The sequence below is a fragment of the Cervus canadensis genome, chromosome 11 (assembly GCF_019320065.1).
Source record: "Cervus canadensis isolate Bull #8, Minnesota chromosome 11, ASM1932006v1, whole genome shotgun sequence".
Classification (NCBI taxonomy): domain Eukaryota; kingdom Metazoa; phylum Chordata; class Mammalia; order Artiodactyla; family Cervidae; genus Cervus; species Cervus canadensis.
Window position 1 is genome coordinate 33,157,856 of NC_057396.1, and position 24,237 is coordinate 33,182,092.

The window sequence follows — 24,237 nt, forward strand, 5'->3', positions numbered from 1 at the left end:
GTGGCAACTGGAAGATTTAAGCATGTTTTGAGCAGGAGACCAGACAGCTATAGTCGTTACTGCCGATTGTACTGTCTGAGACACAATGAAGAGGGTAAGAGTTCTGATGCGTCCAGTGGGTTGCAGGCACAGTTGTGTTCAGTTGCTCATATTGTTTTCAGTGGCCAGAGGATGGTTTCATATTCTCTTTTCTTTGGGGTGATTGGTTAAGATTTTTGTTTGTCTAACCAGTCCTATCAAAGGTAGTTTACCATTTTGTTCACAGGGTTAGAAAAACTTACTCGTGGTTTCCCTGTTTCTTTTTTGTAGGGTAACACATTGCCAAACAAATTTGGGACAACTGTCAGTTCACAAAATCTTTTCCTTTCCTGAGACTGTGACTTTCTTTGCCTTGAATAAGTAACTAATATAAAAACCTGATAGCTTTGTTTCTAAATTTAAATGTGTTTAAATTAAAACCTGAAGCTACAAGGTAGAGGGAAATGTAATACTGTTAATTCAGTTGCTATTACATAATAAAATCAAGTGTTTATCAAGAATATCTTAGTATGTCTGTTTGCAGTAGTAGTCTGTATTAATGAAGATGGGTGTTCTTTACATTTAAATACACACGCATTCCATATACTTAGTATTTTTGTTTGTTTTATTTCAGTGTCAAATTCCATTGGTCTGTGTTAGGATACCTTTTTATTTGTTTGTGAAGTAAGCATCTGTATTTCAGTGATCTCTAGCCAACCTTGGGTTCTCCAGATACTGAACAGAGCTGTCTGTGGGTGGGGTCAAACCCGCCTGTGACTTTTGACCATTGAAAATGAAGGAAAACATTTGTGGTAAGAAACAACAGCACATGCTTGACCTCCAAAGCACACACATCTATAAATGGATAAAAGTGACTATTTAAGGTTGCTTCAAAAAAGAACCACTGTGTCTACAAAGAAAGAAACCCTAATTCAATGTTTGAAAAAGCAAACTATGTGTGGGTGAAAGAACATGTTTTTGTCAAAAACATCTGTGGTGTTCCCTATGATGTATTTGATCCTGGTGGTAAATCAACAAAGTTAAGTATTGCAGACAAAATTGACTTTTGACAACCTATTATGTGATAAATAGGTTAATTCAACCCAAAAGATCTCAGGGCTACCTTTAAACTGGTGTTATTTTGAGTAATTGCCAGATGTACAAAATGAAATCCTCACCCTAAAAGTGTTGAATTTGTTGTCCTGCAGTTGCAGTTGGCTGTGTATATGCTCTTTGTATCTTCATTTTATTTCTTTCTCTCCACTGTGTTTCCTGGAGGTGGTCTCCTTACTGTTGTAATCATCACTAGGACTAATTTTATAGAATTGCATTTTTCAACTTGCTAGATTTTTACATAGTTATAACATGATTTATAGATCAGTGAAGATCTAAGATTTTCCAAAACCAACTTTATGAATATATTTTCTCCACAAATACTGAAATGATAAATTATGGGGTGAAGTCCCCAAAATAAAATGTAAAATTCACAGATATAAATAATTAGGCATGAAAATTTATCTCTGAATAAATTATATTGATGCGATTAATTGAAGGCAACAATAGAAGAGGATGTTTTCCACTGTCTGCAGAGATTTTATCAAAAGAAGCTAAGTTATGTCAAAAACAGCAAGTGGCTTGATTTATTAGGTGATGAATTTTAAAAGTAGTGTCCAGATGTAAATAGTGAAATCATTCAAAGTATTACTCAGCAGCTGCAAGAGAGATAGGAAAGGCTGACATGACAAATTTAGTCATTCCTTAATCACTTTCGTTAGGCACTATTGTCAGCTCCAAGAGGCAGATTTTCATCTTGATTTAAACCCGTAATGCTAATAGTTGAAACCTAGAAATTCTCAAAATCATTTGCTTGCAAAACATCTTTTAGATCGTCTTTAGATGTTTTTGTGACCCGATGTCATAAAAATAGGCAAAAAATATATTGCATGTGTCATCAAAGAAAATTTTCCATTTCCCATTTATGTGTCATAAAGAAGATATTATTTACTGTAAGATCCAAAACTATTAATTAGCTGCCTTTGGTTTAAATAAAATTGATTGTTAAGGCAGAAAATAGAGGATAATATGAGTCCTATTCTGCTGTAGCCTCCCAATAAAAGAAGCAGTGACCCAACTCATTAGCCCTTTGATTTAATATATTGACACTTGGGTAGGAATAATTCCGTTTAGTGGCTTTTGCTTCCCAGGGATCAATTTAATTAGTTATAAAATGTGACTTCTTGTCAGGAGCTAGAAGAAATGCTGACGTTAAATAAAGTCATACGCAATTTAAACAATAAAGCTATCGATGCCTGGTTAAAAGTTAATGATGCAAAAAAAATGGCTTAATAGAGACAACCTCAGCAGTGAAAGTGATGCTAGGAAAATTAAGCTAAGTGGATGAATGAGGAATGGTGATGTGTTGTTGAATTGTTAAAACAAATTCATGGCTGGTCTGATGGCTGGCTAGGTTAAGTACATTGTCTTTAAGCCTGGGAGACAGAACTCATTCAAAACTCCTTGCTCAGTGCTGCTTCATTGTGAGTTTCATGTGTTTGTAGATTTTAGGATCCAGGGGAGGGAGGAATTCTTGTTTAGACTGCTTGGAGCAGAAAACTTCCTGAAACCAACTTCACATTTGAAAGAAGGATGAAATAATACTCATGTCTATCTATAGTGGCTGCCATGAGGTAGTCTCACATCACTGCTGATTGACCCCTGGCTTCTCTGAAAACTACCAGTTTAGGAGCATTGCTGGGGCAAGGCAACTCCTGTTTTGTGAAAATATTTGAGATGAACTCTGGGCCTGCAGTTTGGCCTGGTAACTTTCATATTTTCCTCCTTCTGGACAGCAGTTACTATCAAAGTATTTCTTTCCAGTTTTGAGACATGTCACCTTCTTTACCTGTGTAATTAATGCCAACTCTTTTGAGTTATTCCTATAATGAATCATTATTATTTTTTGTCTCTGACATCCCATACACTGGCTTCAACACAAACTTGCACAATAAGCATGTTGAGGCTTAGAATTTAGTAACTAGATGATCTCTAAAATTCTTTCTAACTTCCTAATTCAATTGTAAATTCAAAATTTACTAGTTACTTCAGTCAAATCAATTGCTTTTGAAGTAGTATAGTGAAACAACCAGGTGATCGACTAAATATGTCGTGGTTTCTGCTGCTGTGTATACTCATACTACATCTGCGTGTCTTTTTGGCATTGACCACTACTGGGTCATTAACACCAGTTTGCTAAATAAAAGATAACCACATTGTATTGTCAGGCAAAATTTATGTCTCATTTTTCCAGCTGTTGCCTTTCCAAGTCATTTGTGCATTAGCTAAAGATGAGGCACATGTTTAACTTGATGAGTTTTAAAATATCTTTTTCTAGTCAAAGTAATTGACATAAGTGTTCTATGACTAAATTTTGTAAAGCAACCGAAGAAGTAGTTTTCACTTTTCCATTGTTGTATCTAGTTTATCTACAGGCTCTGAAGTCAGTGGTTGCTGGGTGGGAATACAAGAGTAAAGAGCTGAGCTCTGGAAAGGAAGATGGAATGGGAATTTATCATCTTTAACACTCTATCAGCCTCCTGTTTCTCCATTTTGTAGTGAAGCTCATATTCTCCCAGATTCTTCTTCCTGGAATGTACTGAAAAGTTTTAGGATTGAAGATCCTGGGCAAAAACTCACTGTTTGGGAAATCTGTTTATTGGATATTTTTTCCTGCAGGTTCAGTTGCCAAGGAAATTACTGTAGAGTCTACAGTTGACCCGTCAAAGTGCAGTGTATCCATCTAGGAAAATCAATGAATAACTTACCTTTTCTGTTAACATAAAATAACTGTGGTTGAAATTATAATAAAACACAAAAACATTAACCTTCTAGTGAAATTTGTATATTAAAATATAATGGAACTGAAATGATTTGGAGTTTCATTTGTTGTTCACACACTGACAGCAAGGAAACATAGCAATTAACTTTGAGAAAGGGGCATTTCTGAGAAGGAGCTGTCTGCCAGAAAGCTTTATCTAACAAAGTAACTTTCAGAAGACTCCTAGGAAAGAAGAAACAATTTGGAGGCAAATGGGACTGTTTACATAGTATTTGGTAAAAAAAATATTAACGGTAGCAAACACATAAGAACAGAGGGGAATATTGCTAAGAATAAAATCTGTGCCAGAGACAAGTTTTCCTTTTGAGTAAAGATTCTCTTTTCTTTTCTTTTTTTTTTTCCTTTCTTAATGTTGGGGGAAGGGCAAAAAGCTGAGGACAAGAGGGAAATTGTGGGGGACTGATGTTAGATAAACTATTTTGTCTTTGTGTTGACATTATATTGGCTACAGCCTACACAGAAGGGATGCCTGGAAAAAAGTAAGGAGAGAGAGGCATTAATATTTTTTAGTGTGCGTGGGTGCGCCAGCACTAGAGGGGCCCGTGTTTTCTTAGGGCTCAGATGGCAAAGCTAAGCATTCAGCCTACGGCAGGAAAAAAGTGCCTTTTTTGTTTTCTGACTGCAGAGTCCAGGCATTCCCAGGGGAACACAATGAATGGCCCATTTTGTCCAACACGGTTTCATAGACATAGATTTCTTGTTTTTTCATAATTATTCTTGCCCGTCATTGGGTGTGCACATGACATTTGAGCGTGTTTTAAAGTCTTAACACACTCATGTGCCTGCAATAAAGTTACTCATAACAATCCTGGCTTTCTCCAGACAACAGAGCAGGGTCTGTTGTTTTCACAAGTCACAGCAGCTGGGAGGCAATTGTGAAGACAACAGCTTAATCTAGCTGGAAAATACAGGAAGAGGAGAGTATACACTAAATTTCCTCCCGTATTATTTAAACAATGAAGAATAAAAAAAAAAAAACTAGGGGTAGCCTTACTCAATAACTGATTGGCAGAATGTATTTTAAATTTCCTTAGAATGTTGTTTTTAAATGTTACGGATCTACAAGGTTGCATTCATCATATTTGTTAATCAGCTAAAAGGCAGGCTCAGACAGAGGTATAGAGCCACATTTCAATGGCTATAGAAGGTATTGCAGAGCATTTGTTTTTTATAATTTGTTAAGTAGCAACTGGTGTTTGTATAAAAGGTAGCAACTGGTGTTTGTATAAAAGGATGCTATAACCAAGTAGTTATGAAGCAATGGTTAATCTCCTTTGAAAGGTATGCGAAAGACTAAGAGGTTCATGGTAATTCATATTTTCATGCCAGGCTGAATTACTGGTTCCTGGTCATTAGCAAGTTTTAAATTTCACCCTGAATAACAGAATTTAGGGAAGAGGAGAATAACTTTGGAAGATTTAAATCTGACCGGGAACATCAGAATGGTAAACTGGCTGTTCTCTTCAGGGCACTGAAGTGAACCAAGTTATTTTTATTTCATGTGGAGGGGAGAAGATAAGAAATGTAAGAAGTACAATAAAAAGAAGGAAAAATTTCCCTGTTCATCTAAGCTTTCTTTGGTGGGGGGAAGGGATTATGCAGGATTTGGGGAATGAAGTGGCTTAAAAACCAAGATTGGCAGTGCTCTGCTTGACTGTTTCAAACTCCACTACCCTCTTCCCTTCAAGGAAACATTTTGTGAAAAGAACTTCTTTTGTCCTCTTGAAAGATATCTAGGTGACATGAAAGTATTTGGTCTCTAAGACATAATGGTTTTGTTCACGTATTATTAAGAAAGATGAAGCAATTAGGGCTAGCAACTTTACTAAATAACTCATTGTCTTTTTTGGTACTCACAATACCTGAATAACTATAATCCCATTTCATTTTCATTCTTAATGTGGAAATACTATTTCCTCATGAAGATGTTTTAAAACAGAAATCTAAATGAGAAATCTAAATGCTACTTGAGACCGTAGGATGAACTTCACTGTCTTATCTCTCTCGTGAACTGAACATGATGAGATACTTTTTTTATTATTATTACTTATTGAGCATCTATTCTGAGCTTCTTTACATTTTTTTAAAAACATTTTTTGTAATATTATTTATTTATTTCCCATGCATGTGTGCATGCTAAATCACTTCAATTGTGTCTGACTCTGTGCGACCCTATGGACTGTAACCTGCTAGGTTCCTCTGTCCATGGGATTCTCCAAGCAAGAATACTGCAGTGGGTGGGCATGCCTTCCTCCAGGGGATCTTCCTGACCAAGAGATAGAACCTGTGTCTCTTATGTCTTCTGCATTGGCAAGAGGGTTCTTTACCACTAGTGCCACCTGGGAAGCCACTTATTTCCCATATCTCTTCCCTATTCTTGGAAGAACATAGCACTGAAGAGCCAATAACTGGATTCTTGGGTATCAGGATCTAGTGTAAAAGTTAATCCTTTTGTTGTCTTCACTAGCTTTAATACCAAAGCATAATTAACTATTTGTGTGTGAGCTAAGTCGTTTCAGTCGTGTCTGACTCTGTGAACTGTAACCCACCAGGCTCTTCTGTCTATGGGATTCTCCAGGCAAGAATACTGGAGCAGGTTGCCATGCCTTCCTCCAGGAAATCTTCTTGACCCAGGGAACGAACCCACATCTCCTGTGGCTTCTGCATTGCAGGCAAATTCTTTACCGCTGAGCCACCAGGGAAGCCCAAATAACTATATTTATTGTTGTTAGTTGCTCAGTTGTGTCTGACTCCTTGCGACCCCATGGACTGTAGCCCATAGCCTGTCAGACTCCCCTGTTCATGGAATTCTCTGGGCAAAACTACTGGAGTGGGCAGCCTTCCCCTTCTTCAAGCCAGGTATCATACTTAAGTCTCTGCAACATCAAAACCCGTTCTCTTTCAACTATGCCATGCTGCCTCCAAATTACATAAAAAGGAGTAAATAACAGTGCCTAATTAATAGGATGTAGGGACATAAAAGGTAATAGTGCTCTTTTTTCCTCTTTTCCTCCTTCCCTTTCTAATTCAGTCAAAAAGGTATTTTTGTTGTTTAAAAGACCCTGGCTTCTTGGAAGGAAAGCTATGACAAACCTAGACAGCATATTAAAAAGCAGAGACACAACTTTGCCTACAAAGGTCTGTATAGTCAAATCTATAGTTTTTGCAGTAGTCATGTACGGATGTGAGATTTGGACCATAAAGAAGGTGAATGCTGAAGAAGTAATGCTTTTGAATTGGTGCTAGAGAAAACTCTTGAGAGTCCCTTGGACTGCAAGCAGATCAAACCAATCAATCCTAAAGGAAATCAATCCTGAATATTCATTGGAAGGACTGATGCTGAAGCTGAAGCTCTAATACTTTGGCCACCTGAAGCAAAGAGCTGACTCATTGGAAAAGATTCTCATGCTGGGAGAGTCAAGGCAAAAAGAGAAGAGGGCAGCAGAGGATAACATGGTTAGATGGCATTACCATGAATTTGAGCAAACTCCAGGAGATAGTGGAGGGCAGAAGAGCCTGGTGGGATGCAGTCCAGGGGTTACAAAGAGTAAGATACAACATAGTGATTAAACAACAACAGTCACAATAAATCCCCCTCTCCAGGGGACCTTCCAAACCCAGGGATCAAACCTGTGTCTCCTGCTTGGCAGGTGGATTATGTACCACTGAGCCACCTGGGAAGCCCCAAAGAGATATCCCTCAAAGGGATATATTCCTACCAACAGTGCAAAAGGGTGAGACATTTTCACCAACACTTATTTCTTATCTTTTTGACAATAACTATTCCAACAGGTATAAGGTGACATCTCATTGTGGTTTTGATTTGCATTTCTCTAATGATTAGTAATGTTGTGCACATTTTATTGTACCTGTTGGCCATCTGCATGTCTTCTTGGGAAAATATGTAGATCCTCTACCTATTTTAAAGTTATAATTTTTTTGCTGTTGAATTGTATGAGTATTTTTAAAAATATATTTTTATTTTATCTCCTTATCAGATATGTGACTTGCACATATTTCCTCCTGTTAGATAGGTTGCCTCTTCCTTTTGTTGATGTTTTTCTTTGCTGTGCAGAAGCTTTGTCCCACTTGTTTATTTTTGCTTTTGTTGCCTTTGTTTTTGGTGTCAAATTCAGAAAGTTATTGCCAAGACTGTTGTCATCAAGGAGCTTACCACCTATATTTTCTTCTAGGAGTTTTGTGACTTTAGGTCTTGTTTTCAAACCTTTAATCTATTTTGAGTTAATATTTGTGTATGGTGTGGTATAAGATAGTGGTTGAGTTTCATTCTTCTGAATGTGGCTATCCAGTTTTCCCAAAACCACTTATTAAAGAGACTGTCCTTTATCCCTTGTGTAATCTTGGCTCCTTTGTCAGAAATTAATTGACTATGTATGTGGGGGTTTATTTCTGGGCTGTTTATTATGTTCCATTGAGCCATGTATTTGTTTTTATGCCAATAACATACTGTTTTAGTCTCTATAGCTTTGCAATATAGTTTGAAATCGGGAGTGTGATGACTTTAGTTTGTTCTTCTTTCTCGATACTGCTTTGGCTATTCAGGGTCTTTTGTGGTTTCATACAAATTTTAGGATTGTTTGTTTTATTTCTGTGAAAAATGCCAGTAGACTTTTGATAGAGTTTAAATTGTTTTTTGAAAAGAGAGTTAGAAAGACACTTAAGAGGAAGGCTAGAATAAATTCTGTAGTGCTAGATTAGAATTGGAAATTATTGATGTGATTTCATGGTTTTATGTATGTTTATCTCAATATATCTAATTTATCTAGAAGTGAATATAAGTATAAATGTGTATATCTTTGTAATATATACATAAATATATTTCTAAGATCTACTGAGAGCAAGTAGGAGCAAAGTACACTCCAGTAATAATAAATATACTTTACCTCTAGATCTTAACTTCTAAATACATTCTCCTGGTCTGGAGCAGGAAAAATACAGGATAAGTCTGGAATGTCTTATTTTTCCGGAAACTGAAAAACGGCTTAAAGAATTATAGGAGCATAGTAAAAATCCAACTTTGAAAGGGCAATCTGTGTCCATATCTGGCTTTTCGGCCGGAACCGCCATCTTCCAGTAATTCGCCAAAATGACCAACACAAAGGGAAAGAGGAGGGGCACCCGCTACATGTTCTCTAGGCCTTTTAGAAAACATGGAGTTGTTCCTTTGGCCACATACATGCGAATCTACAAGAAGGGTGATATTGTAGATATCAAGGGAATGGGTACTGTTCAAAAAGGAATGCCCCACAAATGTTACCATGGCAAAACTGGGAGAGTCTACAATGTTACCCAGCATGCTGTTGGCATCATTGTAAACAAACAAGTTAAGGGCAAGATTCTTGCCAAGAGAATTAATGTGCATATCGAGCATATTAAGCACTCTAAGAGCCGAGATAGCTTCCTAAAACGTGTGAAGGAAAATGATCAGAAAAAGAAGGAAGCCAAAGAGAAAGGGACTTGGGTTCAGCTGAAGCGCCAGCCTGCTCCACCCAGAGAAGCACACTTTGTGAGGACCAATGGAAAGGAACCTGAACTGTTGGAACCCATTCCCTATGAATTCATGGCCTGAAGGGTGTAAAAATAAAGACCTGGACTGTACAAATGTTTCTCTTAATTGAGTAGAGGTGTTGTGTCCAAATTCAGTGGGTGATGTCTTTTCAAATTTAGTGTTTTTTCTTCTTTAAAGATGTAAGATAGTTTGTTGTTCAGTATGCTCCATTTTTTAATAAATTGACAGATATTAAAAAAAAAAAGAAAGAAAGGGCAATCTGTGTCCATATCTGGCACATGGTAAAAATAAAAACAAAAAAATAAGAATGGATTTATTACATTTAACACAGCAAGAATTCACAAGAGCATACTAATATATAACAAATGAAAGAGAGAAGAGAAAGCTCTTTGTTATATAGAGTGCCAACTAATAAATGTATAAGAAATTGAAAGAAAATCCCCACTTGGTCATAATCATAGCATAATGCTATGCATAGCATAATCATAGCAATAATAATAATTCAGAAGAAACATGAAGAAATGCTAAAAACTGTTGCATGGGAGTTGGATGAGGACTGGGATGTTTGTATAGTCTCAGAGTGTCTGCCTCACAGTACTTGGGAAAATGAAGAAGGAAAGGTGTAATAGTACAGTGGGAAACCTGACAGGTACCACATTACTCAGGTGACATTAACTATGATGGGACAAATCAATATCATAAGCTACCTGATGGGATGCAGTGAGAAGAGCATAGCCTCACTTCTGTGATATTTCTGCCAAAAAATGCGTAACTTGAATTTAAGCATAAAGAAACATCAGAAGAAGAAAACCAATTTAGGGACAGTCTACAAAATAACTGGCTTGAAATCTTTAATACTGTTAGGGTCATAAAGGTCAACGAGGAACTGAATAACGCTTTCAGATTGAAGGAGACTGAAGAGATATGGCAACACATGATCCTGGACTGGATTTTATTTTCTCCTGCGAAGACTGTATTGGAAGAGTGACAAGACTTCAGTAGGCTCTTTGAAGAATATATTTCAGTTGTTTGCAATGCTCTTGAATCTTTTCTGTAAGTGTGAAATTATTTCAAAATAAAATATAAGATACTTCAAATACAAAAAAAAAAAAGATTTAACTTTGATTCAAAGAGTTTAAGAACAGAAAGGGGTAGTTACTAAGATAGTTGGCTAAAAATTGTGATCTCACTGCTACTTAAACGTTTCTTACAAGGAATGTTTAGAAAGAACACGTTATTGATCCATTTATATGCGCTTTTCAATTCTACTTGAATGCATTGCCCTTCATGTTTGGAGGAACCCTGTAAATGATTAAATATTTGGATCTAGGCCATGGATACTGTTGCTTCATAAAAATTTTTTAATCAATGTGTTCTTTTTAGCTTCTGAGATCCAGAAATGTCACTGTTGATATGATTTCAGTGTTGATGGAATAAACTTCTAGTAGTATCTTGCAAGAGATTCATCACCAAGAGATGAACATAGCATACTCTTGCATTTTAATAGAATATTGAGATTGAAAGGAATAACTGATTCATCATTCCCATTTTTGACCAAAAGAGAATAACCATATAATGTCCAACAACAATGAAGCCAGATTTAAACTTGGATCAACAACTGGATAGTCTCAAATATTAGAATGTTAGAAAAACATTAATAACCAAAGGAGAATTCCATTTAGTGGTATTTGCTTGGCTTATTAAATCTTAATCTCCTTTTATGCTGAAAGGCACTTTGGCAAAAGGCATCAGAATCACTTGGTTTTTAGTACTAGCTTTGTCAGTTTGATAACTCTATGGCCTTAAACTTTCTGAATCAATAAAAAAGCAGAATGATATCTTCTTGAACTGTGTTGTATGGATTGCTTGAGATAAAGTGAAAGTATCTAGCATATATTTTCTGGAATGCAATAGATCTTCAAGAAGTCATGTCTCATTTCTTAGATTCTTTATTCCTGGAAACAGTTCTGTGAATAGGAATATGACAAAGTCCCAATAAAACCTTTTCTGGCTTACAGGTAGATATCTATAGTAAATGTGGAGGAAATAATGTACATTTGTTTAGTAATTCATACTTTTCAAATAATTTCCATATTGCTTAAATAGTTTTCTCCTTAATTCCTTAAGGTAAGCAGTGGAAATATTATTTTCTCATTTTTATACAAGAAAATCAAGATTTACTGACTCAAAAGTAAGGTAGTAGAAGAACCAGTATTTCAGCCTAGTCTTTTAACATCTAAGGAGTGGACTTTTACTATCTAATATTTCTTAACCCTTTAAAACCCATGTGCCCTCCAGATAAAAGATAATTATACAATTTTTAATGTTTTAAATTGTCAGTTGTTGTTTTTCAGTTGCTAAGTTGTGTCCAACTCTGTGACTGCATGGACTGCAGCATGCCAGGCTCCCCAGTCCTTCACTGGCTCTTGGACTTTGCTCAGACTTATGTCTATTGAGTCAGTGATGCTATCCAAGCAACTCATCATCTGTCGCCCCTTTGCCCTCCTGCCCTCAATCTTCCCCAGCATCAGGGTCTTTTCCAATGAGTTAGGTCTTCACATCAGGTGGCCAAAGTATTGGAGCTTCAGCTTCAGCATCAATCCTTCCAATGAATATTCAGGGTTTTATTTCTTTAGGATTGACTGGTTTGATCTCTTTGCATTCCAGGGTATTCAAGAGTCTCCTCCAGCACGACACTTCAAAAGTGTCAATTCTTTGGAGTTCAGCCTTCTTTATGGTCCAACTCTCACATCTGTACATGACTACTGGAAAAACTATAGCTTTGACTATATGGATCTTTGTTGGCAAAGTGAGGTCTCTGCTTTTTAATATGCTGTCTAGGTTTGTTATAGCTTTCCTTCCAAGGAGCAAGCCTCTTTTAATTTTATGGCTGCATTCACTGTCCACGGTGATTTTGGAGCCCAAGAATGTAAAATCTGTCACTGTTCCCACTTTTCCCCCTTCTATTTGCGATGAAGTGATGGGACAAGATGTCATGATCTTAGTTTTTTAAATGTTGTTTTAAGCCAGCTTTTTCACTCTCCTCTTTCATTCCCATGAAGAGGCCTTTTAGTTCCTCTTCACTTTCTGCCATTAGCATGATATCATCTGCATATCTGAGGTTGTTGATATTTCTCACAGCAATCTTGATTCCTGCTGAACCTTCATCCAGCCTGGCATTTTGCATTCACTCTGTATATAAGTTAAATAAGCAGGGTGACAATATACAGCCTTGACATACTCTTTTCCCAATTTTGAACCAGTCCATTGTTCCATGTCTCGTTCTAACTGTTACTTCTTGAGCTGCATACAGGTTTCTCAGGAGACAGGTAAGGTGGTCTGGTATTCACGTCTGTTTAAGAATTTTCCAGTTTGTTGTGATCCACACTGTCAAAGGCTTTCAAGTAATCAATGAAGCAGAAGTAGATGTTTCTCTGTAAGTCCCTGCTTTGTCTATGATCCAACATGTTTGCATGATAAGTCGCTTCAGTCATGTCCAACTCTTTGTGACCCCATGGACTGTAGCCCGCCAGGCTCCTCTGTCTGTGGATTTCCCCAGGCAAGAATACTGGAGTGGGTTGCCATTTCATTCTCCAGGGGATCTTCCAAACTCAGGGATTGTACCCAGGTCTCTTGCATTGCAGGTAGATTCTTTACCTTCTGAACCATCAGGAAGGCCCTTTTTAGTCCTGTGGCCACTGCTAATTTTTCCAACTAGCTGACACATTGAGTGCAACACTTTAACAGCATCGTCTTTTGGGATTTTTAATGGATTCCAGCTCAGCTGAAATTCCATTACCTCCACCAGCTTGTTGGTAGTAATGCTTCCTAAGGCCTTGACTTCACTCTCCAGGATGTCAGGCTCTAGGTGAGTAACTACACCATTGTAGTTATCCAGGTCATTAAAACCTTTTTTGTATAGTTCTGTGTATTTCTGCCATCTCTTCTTTATCTCTTCTGCTTTTGTTAGGTCCTTACCATTTCTGTCTTTTATCGTGCCCATCTTTGCATGAAATATTCCCTTGATAGCTCCAATTTCTTGAAGAGATCTCTAGTCTTTTCCATTCTGTTTTCATTTAGGTTAATATTATGATACAAGAGAAGTTTTTTATCTTCCAGGATGCACATTTTAACTTTAAATGTTTGTGAGTTTTTCCTGGGCAGTGTGGCAGTGAGAGCACAAGATCAGTCAGTTCTGACATGAGTCCCTTTGCCCTGCTTTGGTTTCCTTATTGTAGATATGGTAAAACCAGAATCACAAATATAAGTTGATGAAATTCAGTTTCTGGCACAGAGAGCCTGTGTACTTATGTATACATTTTTTCAAACTTGACAAACCCTCTCTAATAGATTTTCAAGACTCTCTTTACTTCCTTCTCATTTTGCCACATTGTGGCCCAGAGCACCAATCTTTAAAATCTCCACATCATTAGGTACATTGGTCAAGAGTAGAACTCTGGACAAGACTACCTGTACCCGCCACTTACTAGTGGCCTGAACTTAAGGTAAGGTACTAACCTTTTCTGTTCCTCATCTATAAAAGAGATAAGCTAACAGTACCTACCTCGTAAAGATGTTCTGAATGGGTTCGTGCATGTAAGGCACTTACGAGAGTGCATGGCACATTGCAGGTGATGTATCAGTATTGCCACTGTTGTTCATAGTACTATTATTATTATCATCACCCATGCAATTAACATAGTGGCTTAAAGCAATATAATAACATGATAATATTATTATAATGTCATGAGAATCAAATTAGGTTAATATCTGTCATTAGGTCTTTTTCGGTATATACCTCTAATTTTTGTGCCTGATAAAATAATTCACAATCTCTGCTATAACCTTCCTTAGATATTTCAGTGACATATTATTCTTTTTTTTTTTTTTGCAAGATCTTTTTAAAATTATTCTTCCTATAAACCTTTATAGGATAAGATAAACCCAGCTGTGTACCTTAAAGCTTTTTCTCCCATCCAGTCTTCACAAATGTGCTTGGCAGTTCTCAAGTCGAATATATACCACAACCCCAAAGCTTAACCTGGGGCAGAGTCACTCTTTCACCCAGGACATAATGAATATCCAGAAAGAGAGAACATGGGTAATATAGAATACACACACACATACACACACACACTCACACAGAGTTCTGAAATGTTCTCCAAAAGGAGAACAGTTTCTTTGTTTGAGAGATTACTATACTGGTTTGAAATGATCTAATTTAAATTCAAAGATTGTGTCTACTGTGTACTAAGGACTTCATACATATTCGCTTCATGACAACCATTGAGGCAGGTATTTTTATTCCTCTTTAAATGAGGAGAAAAGTGAGGTTAAGCAATTTCTTACATTACTGACTGATCTAGATCTTTTAGCATCAATTCATTTATTCCAGGACTTATTCTACCACAAATACAACTGCTTCTTAAATAAATGATGCACTTTTCATGACTTTTTTTGCTATAATAAAACTTTTAGAAATTATTGAAATTTATCTACTCTTGTTTCTTCTATCTCCATGCCATTTTTGGAGATCAGCTCCTGGGACTGAGGAACAGGCCTCTTGGATTTACAGCACTTAATGCTTTTGAGTATCCTTGGGGTATAAGTTGGGCTTCCCTGGTGACTTGGCAATAAAGAATCCACCTGCAATGCAGGAGCCACAGAAGACACAAGTTCAATTCCTGGGTCAGAAGATCCCCTAGAGGAGGGCATGCAACCAACTCCAGTAGTCTTGTCTGGAGAATCCCATGGATAGAGGAGCCTGGTGGGCTACAGTCCATGGGGTCACAAAGAGTTGGACGCGGCTGAAGCAACTTAGCATGCATGCAGATGGAGGGTGTAAGTTGCTTTTCTTTCCAAGCTTTGAGCAGATGGGACAAAACTATCATTTTAACAACTTAATGTAAATAAAACAACAACAAAAAAACTCCAGGCAACCTGGTAGTTCAAGACTTATGCTGGCAAGTCTGGGCTTACACGTATTTCCCCCCATATAGATATCCATTTCTAGCAAAATCTGTTTGAGTCTACCCCTTCTCTACTGAATTATGTTGGTGTCATTGTGAAAATCATGTGGATTTCTTTCTGAACTCTCTATTTTATTGATTTACATGTATATCCTTATACCAATTCCACCCTAACTGATTATTGTAGCATTATAATAAGTCTTGAAATCTTATTATAGTTATCCAGTTTTGTTTTCCTCTTTCAAAATTGTTTTGATTATTTTTTTTGCATATAAACTTTAAAATAAGTTTAATACTATCTTCAAAATATCCATCTAGAATTTTAATTGAGATTGTGTTGAATCTATTCATTATTTGGGGAAAACTGCTATTTTAACAATATTGAGGCTTCCATCTCATGAATATGGTATATTTCTTCATTTTTTTTTCTGGTATTTAAAATTTATTCCTTGCCCTGTTTTTTATAGCTTCCAGTATAGAGGCCTTGTATACTTTGGTTATATTTTTTCTAAGTATTTTTTCTAAGTATTTGTGCTAATGTAAATAGAGATTTTGTAAATTGCCTTTTAAATTTATCTATTTTTAATTGGAAGATAATTGCTGTACAGTGTTGTGTTGGTTTCTGCCATACGGCAACATGAATCAGCCATAAGGATACCTATGTTCCCTTCTTCCTGAACCTCCCTCTCACCCCATACCCATCTCACCCCTCTAGAGCACCAGGTATTCACAGAGCAGTGGATTGAGCCCTGTGTGTTATACACCAATTTTCTACTAGCTATCTATAAAAATTGGCTTTTCTAATTGCTTATTCTTAGTTTATCTAGTATATGGACAGACAAATGATTTTTAAAGTCTTTTTTTTTAATTGGTGTATAATTGACATATATTAGTTTCAGATGAGAAGGCAATGGCAACCCACTCCAGTACTCTTGCCTGGAAAATCCCATGGACGGAGGTGCCTGGTAGGCTGCAGTCCATGGGGTTGCTAAGAGTCGAACATGACTGAGCAACTTCACTTTCACTTTTCACTTTCATGCATTGGAGAAGGAAATGGCAACCCACTCCAGTGTTCTTGCCTGGAGAATCCCAGGGACAAGGGAGCCTGGTGGGCTGCCATCTAGGGGTCGCACAGAGTCGGACACAGCTGAAGCAACTTAGCAGCAGCAGCAGCAGTTTCAGATATAAAACATGATGATCTGGTATTTATAAATATTGTGAAATGATCACCACAATAAATCTAGTTAGCATCCATCAAGAAACATAACTACAACTTTTTTTTCTTGTGATCAGAACTTTTAAAATCTAATTTCTCAGCAACTTTCAAATACGCAGTATGGTGTTAGCCAGAGTCACCGTGCTATATATTACATCCCTAGGACTTCTTTATTTTATAACTTGAAGTTTGTACCTTTTGACTCCCTTCACCCATTTTGCTCACCCTCCAACCCCCACAAATCTTTTTTCTTTCTTTCTTTTTAAAATTGAGGTAATATTGGCTTATGGGCTTCCCTGGTAGCACTAGTGGTAAAGAACCCATCTACCAATGCAGGAGATACAAGAGACACAGGTTTGATCCTGGGTCAGGAAGATCTGCTGAAGGAGGGCATGGCAGCCACTTCAGTATTCTTGCCTGGAAAATCCCATGGACAGAGGAGCCTGGCGGACTACAGTCCATGGGGTCGCAAAGAGTTGGACACAACTGAAGTGACTTGGCATGCATGTGATATTGGCTTATAAAATTATATTCATTTCATGTGTACAACGTTATATTTCAACTTCTGGGTACAGTACATCTTGCTCATCCCCCCAAAATTTCACCCCTATCCATCTCCATAATTAACCCCCTTTACCTGTTTTATCCTCTTCCTACTTCCCCTTCCTCTCTGGTAACCACTGTTCTATCCTCTGTATCTGTTTGTTCATTTTTAAAAAGATATGCCATAAGTGAGTGAAATCATATAGTATTTTCTCTCTTTGTCTGACTTATTTCACTTGACATATTACCCTCATGGCCCATGTTGTTGCAGATGGCAAGATTTCATCTTTTTATGGCTGAGTAATATTCCATCTTATATTTGTACCACATCTTTTTATCAATTCATCCATCAGTAGGCACTGAGTTTGTTTCCATATCTTGACTGTTATAAATGATGCTGCAGTGAACCTTGGGGTGCATGAATATTTTTGAATTACTGTGTTTTCATTCTTCAGATAAATATCCAGAGGCGGAATAGTTGGATCATATTATAGTTCTACTCTTAATTTTTTTGTGGAATCTTCATATGTTTTTCATAGTGGCTACACAAATTTACATTCCCACCAGTAGTGTATGAGGGTTCCCTCTTCTCTACAACGCTTGTTATTTGTCATCTTTCTGGTAAAGTCATTTTGACAGGTATGGGATGATATCTCATTATGGTTTTGATTTGCATTTCCCTAGTAATTAGTGATGTTGAACATCTTTTCATGTGCCTGTTAGCCATCTGTATGTCTTCTTCAGAAAAATCCTATTCATATCCTATGCCCATTTTTTAATCAGGCTGTTTGTTTTTGTTGCTGTTGTGGAGTTGTATATTTCATTATTTTGGATCTTAACACCTGATCAGATATATGATTTGCAAATATCCTCTCCCATTTGTTAAGCTGTCTTTTTGTTTTGTTGACAGTTTCCTCTGCTGTGCAGAGATTTTTAGTTTGATGTAGTCCCATTTGTTTATTTTTGCTGTTGTTTCCCTTGCCTAAGGAGATATATTCAGAAAGATATTGCTAAAACCAAGAAAGACAACTGATTTTTGTTGTCCCCCTTTTATGTTGTGACTTTGCTTAAATTAACTTATTAGTTCTGGTAGGTCATTCTTTTAGATTCCTCAAGATTTTCTGTGGCTAGAACAATGTTTTCTGTAGCTAAAAACAATTTCGCTTTCACTTATTTGTTTCCAGTCTGTGTTCATTTGACTTCTTTTCCTTTGCTTGTTGCACTGGCTAGGAAATCCAGTACAATTTGAATAGAAATGGTGAGAGCAGGCATTTTTGTCTAGGTAGAAAGCATGGAGACTTTCACCATTGATCACATTGTTAGCTGTTGGTTTTTCAAATATTCCTTTAATCAGATTGAAGAAGTTCCCTTTGATTCAAAATTGCTGAAAGTTTTTATCATGAATGAGTAGTAATTTTAAAAATTCTTTTTCTGTAACTGTTGAAATGATCATGTTTTTCTGAATTTGTTCTGTTTTTATGATAGATTATAATGATTGATTTTCAAATGTTAAACCAACTTTGCATTCCCAGAATAAACTTTACTTGGTCAGATTTATTATCCTTTTTATATACTGTTGCATTCCATTTAGTCAGTCTACTTACATGCTTTTTAAAGCTAATACCCCGACCTTCAGAAAAATAACTCAATTTATATATTGCAAAAAGCTGTCTTTGTGTTCTGTATATTGTGAGAAATATGAGAGAAGTTATGATTCTCTTCTCAGAGGAGTTTATGGTCTCACTACCTTAAAAAAAGAATACTACATGATTGATTTTATTGTATGTTACAGGCATACAAACTTGAGGGTTTGTGCAGTAGAGGAAAAAGAAGAGAGACAATAATCAGGGTTACTGTGTATCAGTGTTGCCAGAATGTCTTTGTAGAAGACTGAGATTTGCTTTCATCCTCTGTCACATAAGAGAAATATTTAGACCAAAGTTGAGAACGGAAAGGATATACTTGTAGTAAGGTTTTACCTTAAAGAAGACAGAAAGAAAATTAGGATAGAAAAATGAAAATTCCTGAACTGGGCATTAGATCTAGTTCTAAATCTTAGCTGATTTTAACTAGTTATGTTGCCATGGGGAAATTACATTATCCTTACATGCCTCAATTTTCTCCTCTATAAAATGTGTGGTTAGTCCTGATCAGTAGTTCTTGACAAGGAAGAAAAGAGAATATACATTTCTGAAAAAGCTCACCAGAACTACTTGTCCAGATGAGAATTGTTGGATTACATAGTCTCTAAATCTATTTCTAAAATTCTCTTAATTTATAATTTTGTGAAATCATCAAACTTGGAGTAAAGATTTTGTTTTTAATTTTGGCTTAGTCATTCTCTAATTTCCTGAGCTTGACAAATCATTTCTCCTTAATGGGCCTTATTACATTTATGTTTAAAATGAAAGTATTTGAAAAATTAGTTTCTAAGACCATTCTATTTCTATGGTCTGTGATCCTAAAGTGAATTAAATCTATTTATATTATGCCTGTGTGTATATGTAAAATATGGCAAAGAATTTATTATAAGGAAATAAATAACCCTGGTTACATCTTTTATCTGAAAGCATGCAGCATTCTTTAGAATCATGGAAAATAAAATACTAAGACCTACATTGTTAAACTCATTTCTAATTTTTAATGGGAAATTATAAATTAGTTGAAATGCTAGTTTTGTGTAGTATCTGCTTCCCTCTTGTAATGCAAATATCTATGATTTCTATATTTTTTCTAGATGTAGTTTTTCTTTATTATTTACAATCTATTTTAAGAAAGCTTCAAGGGTTATAGGGCTTTAGAGCACCACATATTTAACTAGCTGGGGCATAATACATGATTTGAGTCCCCAATATTTTCTAACAGTAAGGTTTGTTTATTAAAGAAACCCCATGCTGTGACTGAATCAGTCTAATAGAAGCCAAGTTTGAACTTGAACATTCAAATGTATGCCCATATATCTTGAGCATATATCATACATAATGATGTGGGGTCTAGACATCTTTCTGGGTTTGTTTATGTCTGTTATGGATTCCCCTCATTATCCATGCTGTTTGAGGGAGACCCCATGGATTCAGCTAGTTTATTGCATACTTTCTGTATTTTAAGACTAACAGACTTCCAAGTGGTCCATATGTTCCAACTTGAAAGATTATTTTCTCACTTCCCTGTCTTATGATGATGATTAAAGAAAAATAAAATAAGATTTTAGGGAATGGTGACATGTTTGAGAGTGGCTAGCCATAATCCTTTTGGCCATGTTTCAAATATAGTTTTATAATTTTTATATTTATTATGCAATTCTTTCTAAAAAATTTTGACAAGTTTGAGTTATAGCATCTGTTTTCCTATTTTTAAACCATATTGTATACCCTCTGTTGTTTCATTATCACTGATTATAATTTTTAGGATTTAGTGAAGATAGATATAGACTTTAATCATTAGTTATACTATTTTGCACTTCATGTTATATACTCAGAGTACTAGCTAAAGTTGAGTGAGTATACCTAAAGAATAAATTTTAGATATAAAATTAAAAAAATTTGCTTCTACTTCTTATGAATTTGGAAAAAATAATTTATAGTCACATAGCTATCAGATTTTATTGTTGCTTTTTTTGTTAAAACCTACCATCTTGATATTTATTTTATAAAATTAGGTATTTCTGTGTATAACTACTTAATTTTAAAGAAACTTATTTATATATAAGTTGCAGAACTATTTTTACATCAAGTGAAATAAAGAAATCTAATAACATTGTCAGATTTGCAACAAATATGGAAAGAGGGTCAATTGTCGTTAGAATTTATCATTATGGGTATTTTTTGAAGGGTGATAGCACTTGCTATAAATATTCATCATGTTCTTAAATCTAGCAACGTTCTGTGATTAGGTGATTTTATGCCTGTTTATGCTGGAAGCAACAAAAGAAACTTTAAAAACTGAAAACATAAACATAATTGAACCACCCACTTAAAAGAGAAATTGGAATAGATGTTTTCCAGGGGAGAACATGGTTTCTGTGTAAAAAGGGCTCGTGTAACAAGAAGTCATCTATTCTTGATTTCTTTAGACAGCTAGAGCTTTGTGCCTCGTCTAGTTTCTGTGTTTTAAGAGCTTGTTCTGTGTAGCAGAAATAATACAATAAATGGGTTTAACCACATTTGTCTCAGCTAGACAGTCTGCTTTGTCAGAGATTGCTGGTACAACATAAACAAATTATGTGTTTGTAGTGCTTTTCAATGAAAGCCTATCTAACAGAGCTGAGATTGTGTTTCAGCAGCTGTAGATTTAATCTCCTACCTGTCAGTTAAAACAGGCATTTCCTGAGCCAGATAAGGACTGGTTGTAGAGGAGGGAAGTAGTCACAGCTGGACAAAGATCTATTGTTACTGGCTGATCATTTCTACGTAGATTCAACTCTGTGTTCTACCATGGAAACTACAATCATAGTACAGTTTTAAAGGAGCTAACCTGACCTTTTATATTGGTAAATTAAGAAGAGTTAGAGACTCAAAGCTGAGCTTTGTGTCATTCATATTTGGAAATTGTCAAGTGGAGCTAAAAATAAGTATCTGTAGCTTTGATCACCATTATTCTAGATTGTGGTGGACATGATAACAGGGTTACAAAAATGCCTGCTTACAAATTTGTAATGACATTTTTAGGAATTCAAATTTTAATGCAAACTCTGTGTGTGTGTTAGTTGCTCAGTCGTGTCTGACTCTTTGTGACCACATGGACTGTGTAGACTGCCAGGCTCCTCTGTCCATGGAAACAAAGTAAAGTCAAAAATTAAATCTATGGATAGAAACTTCATGATGTGACTCATATGTTATAAGGCATATTTGTTTTTCTTTTTTTGTCGGGGGGGATGCAGGGGGTTCTGTTTCTCTCTTTGTTTCACTTTCTTACCCATAGAAATTTATAAAGTTAAGTTGAACTGTCTTAAAACTGGTCAAGTTGATGTGGAGAAAATGTCTATCTCTACATTCAATTAAATTATAATATTATTCTGAGTCCCATGTCTCCCAAATCATCAATGACTGATAGTAGGGATTCATGGATTGCTCCTTGTATGTATATGAACTTGGCCAGCAACCTAAATCCACAATTTCTCAATTTTCAGTTTAAACTTCAATTTAAAGTAGTTTATGAGAGTTAAAGTAGTTAAAGAGTTTATGAGTTTATTCTCAAATTTAAAGATGAATATATATGTCTTAGTTTAATTAATTTTTATAATTACACTTCAATTAAAGTGCTTATAGCAGCTTTCACTTTGAAGAGTTTTTTACTTATACCATTTGATCTTCACAAAGTTTTTCTAAGGTACCTATAACACAGGGGTTGGAAGTTTTCAGTTGCGATATGCAAGGAACAGAGTAATCAGGTCAAAACTGTGGATGTAAAAGACAGTGCTAATTTTTTTTAAAGCCCACAGGATTCTTGCTTGTTTCTTGCTTGCTTCATTCTTCCCTTCTCTTCCTTCTTTGCTTTCTTTCATATTTTTCTTTTCTTTCCTCTCATTCCTTTTCTTTCCTCTCATTTCCTCCCCTTCCCTTCCCTTTCCTTTTCTCTTCCCCTTTTTTCTTTTCTTAATATCTTATGATTAGCGCAAACCTGTCTTAATACTACTTTGGTGATTTTCATGGTACAGAAGATTGGCTAAGATTTTATATTGTGCATGTGTGCTAAATTGCTTCAGTCAAGTCTGACTCTTTGCAACCCCACGGACGGTAGCCCTCCAGGCTCCTGTCCATGGGATTCTCCAGGCAAGAATACTAGAGTGGGTTGCCATGGCCTGAACTCGGGGAGGAGGAGCAATTGAACCTGTGTCTCTTATGTCTCCTGCATTGGCAGGTGGATTCTTTACCATTAGCCCACCTGGGAAGCCCAAGATTTTATATTGTATCTATCTTTAAATCTAATGTATACAATGCTCCTGTATCTATTTTTTTGCCCAACATTAAGAATTGTTGTCAAGGGCTGTATAATACTGTATTTCAGATGGAGTAAAATAAAAATTTAATATATTAAAATCAAAGACAAAGAAGTATGAGAATTGCTTAGTAGTATTTCTTTAAGAATGTGTGGAAAATTCGGTATGTTAATTTTCCATTTTGAATTCTGGTTATTTTTGTTTGTTTTTTTATTGAGGTGAGTGGACTATTTTGTTTCATTTTGGTTGTGAATTTTTCTGTTCCTTTCAGCTGTGATTGCATGAGTTATTATTAATCACTCTTAAATTATGCTATTGGCCTATTGTTCTTTATAACAGTAAGGAATATGATTTGAGGCGAATTGCTGCAGCATCTGACTCTGTATTGTAAATTCCATTTCATTTGGCAAATATCACATTAATCTCAACTACCAATAAAAAAAGCAAATGAAGTTTAATTTAACCTGTGTGTTGAGCCAGTTTGCATATATTAAATTTTCTACTCTTCTGATCTTTACTAACAGTTGATTTTTTTTTTCTCTCATAGGAAAGTTGACAGGTAGCTTGAATCTCATTTTAAATATTCCTATTTTTCCCACACAGAGATTGAATTAAGAATTTATATTTTTAGTTGTGTCAGTAAATTTCTTGACTGCTTAAAAATTTTATTCAGACATAATATTTGGGGAAAAGAATTACAGTGATTCAGCAGTAGCCACTTAGATTTTAATCCCTTATACTTTTCCCTCCTATCAGTATAAAAAGGTGCAAGTGTTTGCAAGTGATAAGCTTCTTGTCCCATGAAATCACTGGACAGGTCTGTTTTAGTCAATCAGTTAATCAGTTAGTTAGATAATGACTCTTTGCCTTTCCTATTTGGAGGCAGTGTCCTAGTAGCATGCTATGAATTAATCTGCAAGATATCTTCCTTCTGCTTGAGCAGAGAGGATATATAAGATGGGAAAAGTTTACTGTTATCCCCGATTTTGGACTGTTGGTCTCTCTGCTTTCATTCTGAGTCAATTTTTCTCACAGCAACCAGAGTCATTTTTATAAACCTAAATCAGGTCTCATACAACTTTAGGTCATTTAACCCTATGCTATACTGTTTCCTCAGAGAAACATTTC

The 24,237-nt window shown here is 35.8% G+C and overlaps 2 protein-coding genes across 31 annotated transcripts in view; both read left to right on the forward strand.

The window, feature by feature from the left end:
- Nucleotides 1–24,237, forward strand: part of SOX6 (SRY-box transcription factor 6) — a 672,686-nt gene that overhangs the window by 499,433 nt on the left and 149,016 nt on the right. The gene's annotated exons all lie outside the window — the stretch shown is intronic.
- On the forward strand, nucleotides 8,962–9,531 carry LOC122449607 (60S ribosomal protein L21-like). The gene has a single exon (XM_043481428.1). The coding sequence runs from the start codon at nucleotides 9,021–9,023 to the stop codon at nucleotides 9,501–9,503; it is 483 nt and encodes a 160-aa protein (XP_043337363.1). The 5' UTR covers nucleotides 8,962–9,020; the 3' UTR covers nucleotides 9,504–9,531.

Excerpts from the sequence above, each read along its gene's own strand:
- LOC122449607 (XM_043481428.1), top strand. The coding sequence starts at position 9,021 with ATGACCAACACAAAGGGAAAGAGGAGGGGCACCCGCTACATGTTCTCT.